The sequence below is a fragment of the Miscanthus floridulus genome, chromosome 19 (assembly GCF_019320115.1).
Source record: "Miscanthus floridulus cultivar M001 chromosome 19, ASM1932011v1, whole genome shotgun sequence".
NCBI classification, from domain to species: domain Eukaryota; kingdom Viridiplantae; phylum Streptophyta; class Magnoliopsida; order Poales; family Poaceae; genus Miscanthus; species Miscanthus floridulus.
Genome location: NC_089598.1, coordinates 90,796,412 through 90,811,072, shown reverse-complemented (window position 1 = coordinate 90,811,072; position 14,661 = coordinate 90,796,412). Strand labels below are relative to the sequence as shown.

At 42.7% G+C, this 14,661-nt stretch overlaps 1 protein-coding gene across 1 annotated transcript; it reads right to left on the bottom strand.

Moving 5' to 3' along the window:
• Positions 1-3,750: 3,750 nt before the first annotated feature.
• Positions 3,751-5,645, bottom strand: LOC136528815 (large ribosomal subunit protein bL35c-like). The gene is made up of 3 exons (XM_066521797.1): positions 5,322-5,645; positions 5,106-5,222; positions 3,751-3,981 (listed from the first exon to the last, which is right to left on the bottom strand). The coding sequence occupies exons 1-3, from the start codon at positions 5,553-5,555 to the stop codon at positions 3,904-3,906; spliced, it is 429 nt and encodes a 142-aa protein (XP_066377894.1). The 5' UTR covers positions 5,556-5,645; the 3' UTR covers positions 3,751-3,903.
• Positions 5,646-14,661: the final 9,016 nt, after the last annotated feature.

Below are 14,661 nucleotides of genomic sequence, written 5' to 3'. Positions count from 1 at the left end.
CTTCATTACTTGGAGCAGTGCCACCTATCTCATAATCACTTTGATAAACTAGGTTAGCACTTAGGGTTTCATCAATTCACCAAAATCAAACTAGAGCTTTCAGCAGTGCATCTAAGTATGAGTCTGGTTCGAATTTTGATGAAGAGTTTAAGGAAGAGGATGGGTTGGTAGGAAAGGATCCTAACCATATCATGTACTTATATGGAAAATATGACCCTCCAATTGATGTGGGTAGAACGTATCTCAACACGGAACAATTTAAGTTGGCATTATCTTAGCATGTGATTAACATGAGTTTGAATATAACATTGAAAAGAGTTACCCAGGGACAATAAGGGTAATTTATTCAAGGAAAGTAGAAGGATGTAATTAGAGGTTACATGCTTCTAAAGTGGATGATAAAGTAACAATAAAGGTACCTTCCATTTTTGTATGCTACTTTTTCCATTGTTATAATTTACTGAAAAACGATGATAAGTAATTAATTCCATTTTTCAGGTGCAAATAACCCTATTTCAAGAATAAGTAAGGAAGTGAAGCGTGCAACCAAATTTTGGGTTTGTGGTGTTGTGAAGGATTGGCTCATTGATGGTGCAAGAACTTCATGCTAAGATTAATTAAAAGTACAATGTATAGGTGCTTTGAATGAGAGTTTATGAATGTAAGGAGCTAGAACAAAAACAACTATTTGATTGGAACAATAACTTATATAACTTGTATAGATTTAAGGCATAGGAGGAAAGATTTTGTCCAGATAGTTTTGTTGTAATTGATCATCATACAATCCAAGAAAATACTAGGTTCAATATAATGTTTTTGCTTTGACACCATGCATAAATAGTTTCCTCATAGGATGCAGCCAATACTTGGCAATAGATAGTACCTTCTTGACAGAAAAAGTACAAGGGGCAATTGACATGTGATGTGTTCTAGCTCCTTACAAACATACATTCCTTGCAAAAAGTACTTGTTCATGTAAAATAAAAATACAGATCCCATGCTTTCCTTGCAAACATACTATAATATTTATCACTTCAGTGAGACAATCTTAATTTGGAGAATTGCGTGACTTATATTATCCAAATTAGAAAATTCGAGCTACATATGAGAATCTTATCCCTGCCCTAACAGACAAGTCCCAATGGCAACAATCTTTCCATGGCTTTTTCATGCACCATATTCGGCTTGTTTTTCAGCCGGAACAGTGTTTTTTTCTCACAACAATTAAGCCAGAACAGTGTTTTTCAGCCAGTTTTAGTCAAGATTCAGACCAGCGAACGGGGCATGAGAGGGGAGGTTTTGAGGAGGTCTGGTTGTAGCCGAGGCACCCTTGTACTTCTCATGCGCTATGAACTTGGGGCCTTGTGTCGCTCACCAGTGACGACATTGACGACCCTGCAGCCCTCAAGCATTGTATGGAGCATCGGCAACACACTTGTTCAGCGATGAGGAGACCCTTCCTTGGTGAAGTTCTGTGGTGCATATGGTCAATGGTGCCAAGTTGAGTGGAAGAGATCGAAAGAAATGGTGAGACTAGCCTAAGTGGCCAGTGGGTCCCATCGTTGCTTGGCATGAACCATTGAACGAGCTCAAGATCGTGACCTGAGAAACTTTGTGACCAAAAATACCTTTGTGGAACTTTAAAATGGAATAGAGCTCCACGAGCTTAGCACTTCTCGCCTACTTATATAACAAGACGCGTCGTCGTCGTTTCCGGGAGCTTGCTATCCGCATCCGCATTTACTTGTTTGCTTTACGTGCCTTTGCTTCCTAAAGTAGCGCATAGGTTAGATCGTAGGATTTGTTTTAGGCTGCAAAACTCTTTAGGTTGGTTAGTAGAATAATAGATAAACCGCCAAATAATATGTTCAGGTTTATCTTGTGAATTCGAGGAGAGTCTTAGGGCTTGTTTGATACATGAGCTAATTACTAGCTAGCTAAAAATTAGTTCTAGTGTATCTAAATATGAGAGCTAATAGGTGAACTATTTTTTTTAGTAAGTCTCCAACTAGCTGTTAGCTAACTAGCTAACCAACCATAGCTAAGAGCATCTCCAAGAGTCTTTTTAAATTTCACTCTTTAAATCATCGTTTGGAGAGTCGTCTGCATAAAAATCACTTTCTATATGTTGTCACTCTCCAACAGCTTTTCTATGTCTCGTGTATACTTTAGAGAGTCATTTTCGCTATCTATCTTTGGCTAGCGATAAATCCAGAATAGAGGATGGCTATATTTGGATGACCACCGAGAGAAGCTGTTGGAGGGTATTTTTCTATTAAAATCTCTATTCCTAACAATTAGAAAGAATATAAAAAATCTCTTGGAGTTACTCTAATTTAGGCTATTTTTTAGCCCCAACTAGTAACTAACTATGTGCATCCAAACATGCTCTTAGACTATAAGTTTTTAGGTAGGTCGTGGCTAGCGCACGAACGTCCGGACACCTGTGCAGCCCGCCTCCTTCCGCCTCGCTTTGACTTGCACGCGCACCCTGCCCTCAACATTGCGCCCATCGCTCCTCGCGTCCAAACAGTCGGGCAGCTCGCCACCGTCCGCCTTGCACGCGCACCGCACCCTATCTCCCGGCGCCCGGGCCATGCGCCCATCACTCACCGTGCCCCATAAAACACTTGCAACATGAAACACTTGGATGCAACATACGTCTGACACAAATGAAACATTTGAAACATATTGTTGCAACATATGTGTGAAATATATGCAACATCTAGATAAAACACTTACAGCATGTGCATGAAACATATGCAACATTAGATAAAACACTTGCTGCAACATACGTTTGAAATAGATGAAACATTTTGAACAAACTCGTGCAACATGCCTTTGAAAACACTTGCAAAATATGCAACATGTGCAACATCCCGATCTATTTTTGCTACATCCATATGTAACAATTGCAACATACCTTTAAAATATAACACTTGAAATATACATTTGCAATAGAGAGAGGAGAAGGCCGGGGCCGGTCAATTCTGGTCGTCGGGTGGGATCCGTTGGCGCGCGAGCACCACCAGCACCGGCACCAGCGGCGACGCGCGAGCACCAGCACCAGCGGCGCCGGTCTTGGCTCGACCGAGCGGGGGGCACACACTACGGGTTGGAGCAGGCGGCACGGCACACGGCCGAAGCAAGGAGCGAGGTGCGGGTGGGGCGCGCGATGGGCGGGAGCGAGGAACAAGCGAGCAAGCGGCGTAGGGCGGGGCGCGCGGTGGAAGAAGGCCGCAACAACGAGCGGAGTGAGACGCATAGCGTCCAGATGGAACCACCGCCCGTGCCCAAGCATTATCGTTTTAGGTAACTCAATTCACCCTCTCCCTATCTTGGATCAACACTGCCATTCTTTACAGCTATGCGGTGTACGAAACTAAAAATAGGCTTGTTGCGGATTTTAGGTAGAACCTTAGAAGAGAGATAAATAGGGTCGTCTCGATCATTTGCTATTCTCAAAGTAGATAATTAAGATGAACTTGGCAACACAAAGCAGAGGAAGAAAAGAAAGTTTGTTACACATATTTGGTTGGTGAGACTCAAAATTTTGCCAAATGCGTTTCAAAAAAAAATGACAAACATTGGCATCACCAAAATCTTGTCAAGACACTGGTCACCCAGAAAATGGCCACAATTTGGCAGCCAGCAATACAGATGAAACCCACTAGTTTGAGATTCAAGACAGCCACTCCTATTTGCACATATTTGCGACTAAATAACAACTATAGCAAGCAGTGCACCTCATTCTGAAATATCGCTATACTTTTGATACCAGGAGTTGTTTTCCGCTTGCTTTGAAATGATGCCTCAATATTTGAAAAGGAAATACAGTGGAAGATACACAAAATTACAATTTGGTGGAACGAAACTTAATGATTTTTGAACACCACATAGATCTCAGTTTGCTTTCCTATTCACTTTGAGGTAGGGCAGTGCACCCGTCACATTGTCATAGTCACTCTTGTTGACTTGGACCTGAAAGAAATATAGCAGTGTGATTTAAGAAAAAATGTTGTTGTAGCAAAAATGTCAAGTTCAGACTGCTAATGAAATTGCCACAGTTTCAAGGATACATTAAAAGTGACCTGCAACTTTATGGCCAGAGGTTAATGATTTTTTCTGTCACAAAAAAAGAGAAATTTTGCTTCATTCCATGGGTGCTAATGCCAACATCAACTCCTAGGTTTGTGTGTGAAGCAGCACATCAGACTATTAGGATGAATGTGTGAATGATTGGAAAGACTGAACTTAAACTGAAAAATTAAACCTCTCTAATATGGCCCAATTCACCTAAGAAAGCAGTTAAGTACACAAACTAAAGTGCAGATTACTGGGAAATCAGGATTCATAAGAATGACATCACCAAATTCTACAACAGAACAAGTCCTAAGACCCTTGCATTCTTGATGCATCTGAACGTTATTATCAGAACACATAAATGGAAGAACAGGATGTCTAATTCATGGGCAGTACTCCCTAAATATATTAGCTGACTAACAATAATGGAGTAAAAATTAGAAGTATTCATAGGTTGCTATACGGTTAACACCCACCTCATTCCTTTTTTTTTTTCTCAAAATATGGCATGTGTGTTTCCTAATTTTTCAAAAATAGCAGCGGTAATTTTATGTGTACAAGTAAAAACAGTTCATTTTCAGAAACAAATGTTATATAACGACCATGATAATAGTCCATGAACTTCGACAAGATAAATTGTAGCCAAATGCTTTTCATGCCATCTATTGGCCCACACACATTTCACATTTGAGGATCGAGGAACAGATTGAGCTTCCGAATGAATAAGGAGACACCAAGATGCCAGGAAAGTAACAAATGGAGCACTAAAATTATTATATCACCCCAGAGCACATCAGCAAAACAAACTCCCGCCATGCATTTCGCCTTTCAATTCCCAGCAACGTTATCACAATAGAACTACTCCTATCAAGCAATTAAAATAAGAGAGCACATTGGGCTATTGACATCAACATTACACCCTAGCATCTAATTCACAGAGACGCACCGGCCTTGATTTGTAGACAAAATAAGCAACTGTAGAAAAAAATGAGCTGCCCTAGAGTGGAGGAACAGAAGAATACCATCTTGGAGAGCCTCTTCTTGCGTTTGGTGTTCTTCTTGGCGAGCAAGTGCTGCTTCCCGGCGCACCGCCTCACGATCTTGCCCCTCCCCGTCACCCGGAACCGCTTCGCCGACGCCTTGACGACACACACAAACCAAACGAGACACGAATCAGCAAAAGGCACCGAACAACCCAATGACCCGCAGGAGCCAAGGACGAGCTAGCAGGAAAGAACCTTGTGCGTCTTCATCTTGTACCCTTTCTTCCCCGCCGCGACGACCTCGAGCGAGGTGGAGGTGGCCGGCTTGCGCGGGAGCGGCGACGCGACGGAGGCCGCGGTGGCTGCCAGCGGCGCGCCGAAGAAGGATTTGACCGGGAAGGCGAGGCTGGCTGCGGGGAGCTTCCTGGCTACGGCGCCGGCGGAGATGGCGAGGGGCGCGGGGCGCGCGAGGGAGAGGGACAGCGCCATGGCTTCTGTGTGCCCCGCTTCCGCTTCGGTCTGCGGATTTGGAATTGGATAGGCTGCGGACGGATGGCCGAGACAGATAGCAGCGAGCGAGCTCTCGTGCTGCCGGGAGGCTTGCGTCGCGTGGGCCGTTTGTAGCAACGGCCAGCCCGCCAATCGCGAAGCGGGCTTCGGAATGAAGTTTCCGAGCCCATGGCCCATTTTGTTTCGACCAGCCTAACGCCGCAGCGTTGGACAGATCAACTGGGCCATTAGTTTAGGCTGAATGCAGATCAATGATCAGGTACATGGATTGTGACCCCTGAAAAAAAAATACAGAGGTCGTGGCCTTATTGAAGGATCCAGCAGCCAACCAGAGGACGATGAATGGAACGAGAGCCAATTCAAATTTCTCGCCACGAAATTGCCCTCTACGCCGACTGCGGCTGGGGTAGGCTGTGACGCTGGCAGGGTGCGGCGCAGCGGCTAGCATGGGGGGTCACGGCCGTCGACACTATACCACAGCCTTTCTTCGTCGCCCGGTGGGTAACGACCCATGTATCTACCGTTAATACTGACGTAATTATAAATCTTTAACGTCCGACCGGCTTTTAACGACCGACTGTCTCACATTGTATAGTAGATATAACGACAGACTGTCTAACATCTATTATAAACTTATAACGACACACCGTCTAATAATCACCATGTTCACAAATGCTAAAATTTGGCTTATACTGATGTTTATGCTGAAATGTTGTAAGAGAAAAACATTGTTCCGTAGCTAAAAAGCAGTTCTAAATAAGCTCGAGCGAACAGGACAAATATGTATTTTTAGCGACCAACTGTCTGGCACTAAATAAAAAGACGTACCCAGTGCAAGAGCTCCCGCTCTGTGCGGGGTCTAGGGAAGGGTGTCAGTGGCAAGCCTTACCCTTGCCTGTGCAATGTGAGAAGACCGCGACTCGAACCCAAGACCTTCCGATCACAGGCGGTAAGACTCTACCGCTTGCACCAGGCCCGACATTAACTGTCCGACACTAAGCATACAAAAAATTAACTATATAATTGCATTTGTTTATACATTAACCATAAAATCAACATTAATTGTCAGCATTTAGAGAATACACAGCCATGAAACACATAAACTGGAATAAAGCTCACAATTGATAAAGCATAGCTATTAATTTTCATTGAAACCATCAGAATTTGTACTTGTACAATTTTCACACGGAATACTAATGCAATAACCAAGCTAGCTCACTCAAGTACTACACAAGATGTTGGCTTGTACAGCTCATAACTCATATTCTTTGCTTGCACAACAAAATCTTTTATCACTAGAAAGTCATGAACAAAAATAGCCACAATGAGCATCTTGATCCTCTTGCTGCATCACACTACCTCTAGTTCATCGACCTAAAAATCAAAGATTCCATTCATCAGTAACATAGGCTAAACTTGATATCCAAATCATATAAAGAAATTTCATATCACTGGTAACACAGACTAAACTAGGCAAGCAGTAACACAATCGGAAGCAATTATTGTAGATACCTAATGACAAACTCTATTTTTTAGCCCTACACCGGAAGATCAACTGTCCCAACAATAATTACACTACTATGTTTCGACCGAGCTCGTACCAATGATTATTGGAATAGTGAATGCAATAGTGGAAGTTGTCTTAAATGGAAATTGTCATTTAGAATAAGGGGAACCACCAAAATCACTGCAAGTTACTTATACTGTACTTCATTAACTTTATGTCATCTATGGTGCAGTGAGAGGCATCCACACTAAAAGAGACCTTCAGGTCCACTAAAGCTAGTGACACCGACAAATGAAATACCCACCTGGAATTGGAAAGTAAGATGATCTTCAACCAAACTGAAACTCTTATGCACATGACCGGAAAAAATGTATCTGATAGCATGTGCAAAATAAGAGGGGGTAGGGAACCGACCTGCATAGCAGAAGTTGATTAGAGCAATGGGTCCTCCCAAACTGCTGTATTGCACGACCTGCACTCCAAGGAACTTCAAGAGTTATGTGTATTCTTCTCTGCAAAATTAAAGCAAGCAGTTTGAGCATTGTTTTGATAAATTGGCTTCTTGCATAATTGCCACATATGGCTAAAATGGAGCAACATAAGACCTGGTTTTTTGCCCTTCTATAAACATGGAGAAAAACACCAGCTAACCCTGCATCAGATATAATTGCAATTAGTTTTTTTGCCATCCATAAATTGTTGCTTTCTATGCTGACAGTCTAATTATTTCAGCGACATTGTCAAGTCCCCCTAGCTACAAGATAACAAATGTGAAAACTTTTTTGCCATCCATAACCCTGCAATCTTAAAATTCCTGCAAGAAAGCAATGTTGAATACACTGCAAGAAAGCAAGGTTCTTTTTACCCATTACATTTACATGTAGACAGACAAAAGGAGAAAAGCAAGGATCTGTCTTGCACCTAATGGGGTTAGTAAATGAGACAGTCAAAGTGAACAGCGTTATCAGTGTCCTATTTGTTTACATCTAACAGAGCAACATGACTTTGCAAAATTCAAAGAAATTTGTCATGTCAAAGAACAGCTTAATAAGAATAATTGTCCGAGCAACATGACTTTGCAAAATTCAAAGAAATTTGTCATGTCAAAGAACAGCTTAATAAGAATAATTGTCCTAGACTCCTAGATGTCCCTGATTTAGTTCAATTCAATTCAGTCGTACTGACAGGCAGGCAAGCAAGCAATAAAAACAACACATGCATATTAACTTTAACAAGAATAAACATTGCAAAATAGGGTGATCAGTTTGGAGGGGAGGGGGGCACCTATCTTATAAGTCAACTTTCCATATTTCTCATGAGCTAAACTTGTTTTTCAACTAAGCTATAGATTCTCTTGAACTATCCACAGGAAGCAAAACAAATAGGAAACAAAATTATCTTAAGCCACAGTAACTGAATGTGGAGTAATTGAAGATCAAACTAAACCACAGTCCACACTGAAGATCAAACTAAGCCACAGTCCACACTGAGTAAATTTAAAGGCAACTGCTATACTTCCTACAATAAATCTGGATGACACATTGAAGCTCTGCATGAACTATGCATTCATTTTTGCCATATGCCATGCAAAAATCGACTAAGCAACATCTGGGATGCAGAGAGCACACTCAGTTTCTATGCCACGTGTACTTGTTGATTTGGCCCAGTTAGGCAAATAAGCAACAACAAATCTGTCCACTAGAATAAACAGAAGCCATGATTAGTAGCAGAAATTAGAAACTTCACCTTGTGCCCAGAACAACCAGAGCGACCAATGTAGTGGATGTAAAGCTCACGATTATCTAGAGATCATTGTTGCATTCTGTGGATCGACTAGGGTAGATCTAGGTGGTTTGCTGTTGAACATGATGAACTAGAACAAGCAGAGAGTGGGAGATAGGGTAGAGGTGCTGGTGTTGAACCTGAGCCTTCGGATGAAGTCGCGGTTGAGCTGGCCATCGCTGGTTCGTTGATGGAGGCAGCACACGGGCAGCGACGGGTGGAGTAGAGGTTGCACGGACGTCGATGCAGTGCAGACGGATGGCGTAGCAGTGACGACGGCGAAATCAGCGGAGCTTCCCGTCGCTGGCTGCGTGCCCTCTTAGATCGGTCTAGGGTTTGTCGGTGGGGTTTGTGGCTCACGGCGAACCTCGTTCTTTGAGCCGCCGGCCCCCACCTCTTTATATAGCGCAGTGCGACGGAGGCCCACCAACCATGTAGGGTTGGGCGCCCCCGATCAGGGCGCGTGACCAAGGCCCAATAGGCCGTTGGGCTTATTGGTTGGGAGATCAATCTAACATTCTCCCCCTTGATCTCACTATTACTTTTATCTTTAAACTTTAAACTTCAATCCTTTTATCCTTACTCATTTCTTCACAGATGATGCATAGAGCATGTCTCATCGTCACGGTCAATCGCCGATAGATTTAACAGCTACAATGCACGTCTCTGATCTGAAATAGTTACTTTAACTTTTGGGCCCTTTATAGTCCAGGAATCATAGGCTTTCCCTTAAACCCATGCCGGCTACATGTTCTCTGAACACGTTGGGTGGTAAGCCTTTTGTAAGCGGATCCGCGAGCATCTTTTCGGTACTTATATGCTCAAGACTTATCATTTGATCCCGGACTTTATCCTTCACAACATAATACTTTATGTCAATGTGTTTGGCAGCACCACTTGACCTATTGTTGTGAGCATACTATACTGCTGGATTATTATCGCAGTATAACTTCCGTGGTCTATTGATGTCGTCAACCACCTTCAAACCGGGTATGAACTTCTTTAGCCAGTTCACCTGCCCCGTTGCCTTATAACATGCTACAAACTCGGCATACATTGTGGACGATGTAGTGACGGTTTGCTTTGAGCTTTTCCATGAAATAGCCCCCCCCCTGCGAGAGTAAACACATATCCAGACGTGGATTTTCTATTATCTCCCGCATAATCAGAATCTGAATATCCCACTATATGGAGTGAATCAGATCTTCTATACGTCATCATGAGGCTTTTCGTTCCTTGCAAATAACGCAAGACTTTCTTTACCAATTTCCAGTGTTCTATTCTAGGATTGCTCTGGAATCTGCCAAGTAACCCGGTAACAAATGCCAAGTCAGGGCGCGTACACACTTGAGCATATTGCAAGCTTCCGATAGCTGAAGCATATGAAACCACTTTCATTTGATCGATCTCATATTGGTTCCTGGGGCATTGAAAATCCCCATATCTGTCGCCCTTGACTATAGGAGCAGGTGAGGGACTACATTTGTGTATACTGAATTTCTTTAAGACTTTTTCTATGTATGCCTTTTGTGATAGTCCTAATACCCCTTTACTTCTATCTCGGTGAATCTCGATCCCTAGAACGAACGAAGCTTCACCAAGATCTTTCATATCAAACTTTGAGGACAAAAACTTCTTTGTTTCAGGTAGTAGACTGACATCACTACTAGCAAGTAAGATATCATCCACATACAGGACAAGGAAGATAAACTTCCCATTCTTAAACTTTGCATAGACACAATTGTCCTCAACATTATCTTTAAACCCAAAATTCTTTATGGTCTGATCAAACTTCAAGTACCACTGTCTTGAAGCTTGTTTTAATCCATAAATGGATTTCTTTAGGCGGCATCCCAAACGTTCTTTTCCTTCCATGATAAAACCTTTCGGTTGTGCCATGTAAACATTTTCTTCTAAGTCTCCGTTGAGAAATGCCGTCTTTACATCCATCTGATGTAATTCCAAATCGTAATGTGCCACTAATGCCATTATGATTCTGAAGGAATCCTTACATGAGACTGGAGAAAAGGTCTCATTGTAATCAATCTCTTCTCTTTGTGTAAAGCCTTTTGCCACAAGTCGGGCTTTATATCTCTCTATATTCCCTTGAGAGTCAAGTTTTGTTTTGTAGACCCATTTACAGCCTACTGTTTTGGCTCCTTTAGGAATTATCTCCAAATCCCAAACTTTATTTGCATTCATTGATCTCATCTCATCTTCCATGGCCTCAAGCCACTTTGATGAATGATCACTTTTCATGGTTTCTTCAAATGAGGTGGGATCATCCTCCATTTGAAATTCTTCAGTGTTGTACACTTCATAATCAGCAGGAATAGCTGATTTTCTAACTCTTTGAGACCTTCTAGGGGCCTCCTCAATTGGCACATTTTCTGTTTGAGGCTGTTGTTGCTCCCCCTCATGTGTGGCAATAGGTTCTATAGGATCCTGAGGCATAGGTTCCTCATCATCATTCATTGTTGCCATAGGCGGGATAACAACAGGTGCTGGCACCACAGTGTCTTGTACTGTTGGTGCAGCAACAGCAGGTAGTGAGAAAAATGGCTCATGAATGATCGGAGTGGGTGCATACACCCGCTTCTCTTCAAGGTCAATTTCTCGAGCTACCATGCTCCCCCTAATCATTTCATCCTCTAGGAAGACTGCGTGTCTCGTTTCCACAAACTTTGTATGTCTATTAGGACAGTAGAAACGAAAACCTTTTGACTTTTCTGGGTAGCCAATGAAATGGCAACTCACTGTTTTGGGATCTAGCTTCCCAATGTTTGGGTTAAAAACTTTAGCCTCAGCAGGGCTCCCCCCACACACGCAAGTGGTTAAGTGAGGGTACTCTTCCTGTCCACAACTCATACGGTGTTTTGGGCACCGACTTACTTGGTACTCTATTGAGAATATGAATGACGGTTTTTAACGCCTCCATCCACAGACTCATCGGTAAAGTGGAGTAACTTATCATACTACACACCATATCCATCAGGGTACGGTTACGCCTTTCAGCTACTCCATTCTGCTGAGGTTCGCCCGGTGTTGAATACTGGGCGACTATACCATTCTCCTGTAAGAACCTTGCAAAAGGTCCAGGAACTTGTCCATATGGGGTATGCCGACCGTAGTACTCTCCCCCACGGTCAGACCTGACTATCTTAATCTTTAAATCATGCTGATTTTCAACTTCTGCTTTAAATATTTTGAATTTATCCAACGCTTCTGTTCTTTCTTTAATTGGATAAATATAGCCAAAGCGAGAGTAATCGTCTGTGAATGTTATGAATGAATCATAACCATCCACACTTTTCACAGGAAAATGACCACATATGTCTGTGTGAATAATCTATAGAATTCCTGCGCTTCGTTTGGCATCTTTCTTAATTTTCTTTACATACTTTCCTTTTATGCAATCTCTACATTGTTCTAACTCTGAGAGCTCTAATGGAGGAAGAATATCATTCTTAACTAGTCTTTCTATTCTCCCCCTCGAAATATGGCCTAAACGACAGTGCCATAATTTCGACAACGCATCGTGAGCTCTCTTTCATTTTCTGTTTCCATTGTTCGATGAGGATACATTCTCATTCACATCACATATGGAATTCACATTTTCACGAAGTGATAACAAATAAAGCTCGTCTTGTCGGAAGGCAAGACCAACACATTTATTATTAAACAATATCTGACATTTGCCATTTCCAAAATGGCAATCATAACCATCATGGTCCAACTTTGATACACTAATCAAGTTTCTTTGCAAAGAAGGTACATAAAGAACATCTCTAAGAAAAAGTATGAAGCCATCAGCAAGCTCTAGCGGAAGATCGCCAACGGCCTCAACATCTGCTTGTACTCCATTTGCGACTTTAATGAAACTTTCGCTTCTTTGCAAAGTTCTCATCGAACGGAATCCCTGTAATGAATTAGCAACATGAATAGTTGCACCTGAATCAATCCACCAAGTAGATTTTGAAAACTTTACATACAAGGATTCATTTACAAATGTAATGATGTTCTCACCTTTATTTTTCATAATCATTTATGACAAATGAAACCTGAAAATGAAAGAAATTTCAGTAAGCCAATCCACCTGGGCCTAAAAGAAAAGTTTTTTTTGCAAAACAAACCGAAGTTAGTAGGCATGTATACACTTGTAATTAGATCAGATCCGGATGCCACAAAATAGCTTAAGTTAGGGTATGGGTGCTCGTCGCAACAGCCTAGATAAGGGGCCTGAATACTTGGTGGGTGCTCATCACCGGCGAAATAAGTAATAGATCAGATCCAGATGCAAATAGCCAAATAGCTTGAGTTAGGGTACAAGTGCACGTTGCAACAGCAAGGGAAGAGGCGTGCATACCTGGTGGTGGGCGCTCGTTGCTGGTGAAGGACACGATGAGGAACTGGGCACCTGGCGTAGGGCGGGTGCTCGTCTCCTTGGGCGCTGACGACACGGTGGGTGCGAGCTCTGTTGACAACAGCTGGGGCGAGTGCTGACGACGATGGCGAGGGCGGGGATGCCGGGGGAGGAGAGGAGCACGAGGCCCGTGCCTCATCTCCTCGGCGATGACGACGGCGACGGCGCAGGGATGCCGTGCAGCAGCAGCAGGAGGGGCGGCATCGCTAGGGTTCAGCAGAAGGCGGCGGCGAGTCGCGCGGGGGTGAGAGGAGTGCCGAGTGAGGGAGGGGATAAGGGTTGGGCTCGGAAGAACCGGTGGGCCGCCAAAATACTAGGCGAGAACTGGGCCAGCCAAGCGCGCGAGCCCAATTATTATGTACCCACGTTTGGTTGGTCGCAAAAACTAAGATATAATGACAGATAGTCGAACGTTAAAGTGAAATAATAATAACAACAGTCTATTGCAAAAACGAGATATAACGACTGATCGAATGTTACTAGTCTTTAACGTCCGACGGTATTTTGGTATTTTTAACGACCCCATATGACATTAACATTGGGTTGTGGTACAGGACGAGGACCTGTTTGGAGGACATCTAGCTCAGTAGCTGCTCCTTTCCCCTCCATCCACCCACTGCGGCTTCTTCTGGCGTCCGCTGCAGTACAATGTGAGTACAATCCAAACCCTATCACTGCTCCTTTCCTGCTCTGTCACTGCTCCTTTCATGCCCCATTCGTGTTGTATGCTGTTAAGTTGCATTTATGACACATGGAGTTTGCTGTTAAGTTGTGCTTGCATATGTGGATGAAGCAACGTTCTAGGGGTTCTATTGTTAGCATGATGTATATGTATTTAGGATCCTACAGTACAATGTAATTTGTTTTTGTTAGGATGTATCTTGTAGCAAGTTATTATTTCTATTGTGGCATGTTACATTAAATTGATTGAACAATCATTACTGCTTAATTGTATGTTATAATTTGTGTGCTTTCTAGTAGGAACATATGTTACCCATAGTTTAAAATGTGAGGATGTAGCTATGCATACTGCCCACGTGAATGAATTTCCATAGTGAAAGAGGAGCAGATGACAATTTTCCCTAAAAGAAAATGAGAGATGAATGAACAAATTGTACAAGTAGATGTTGATGAAGGTTCATTTTTCTCTCTTTCTCTGAGAACGGCAGGGAAGTCCCTTTTCTAGAATTTAACACAAGTAGATGTTGATTGATCAATTGATGGGGAACTTCGTGTAGGCCAGTACGTGAGATCCCATTTGGTGCATACAGTTTATGGCAAAATTTTAACATAATCGAATTTTTGGATTGTTTACTTACCACCTATATAAGTGAGTTAACCCGCACTACCTAAAATGTTTAGTTACCACCTAT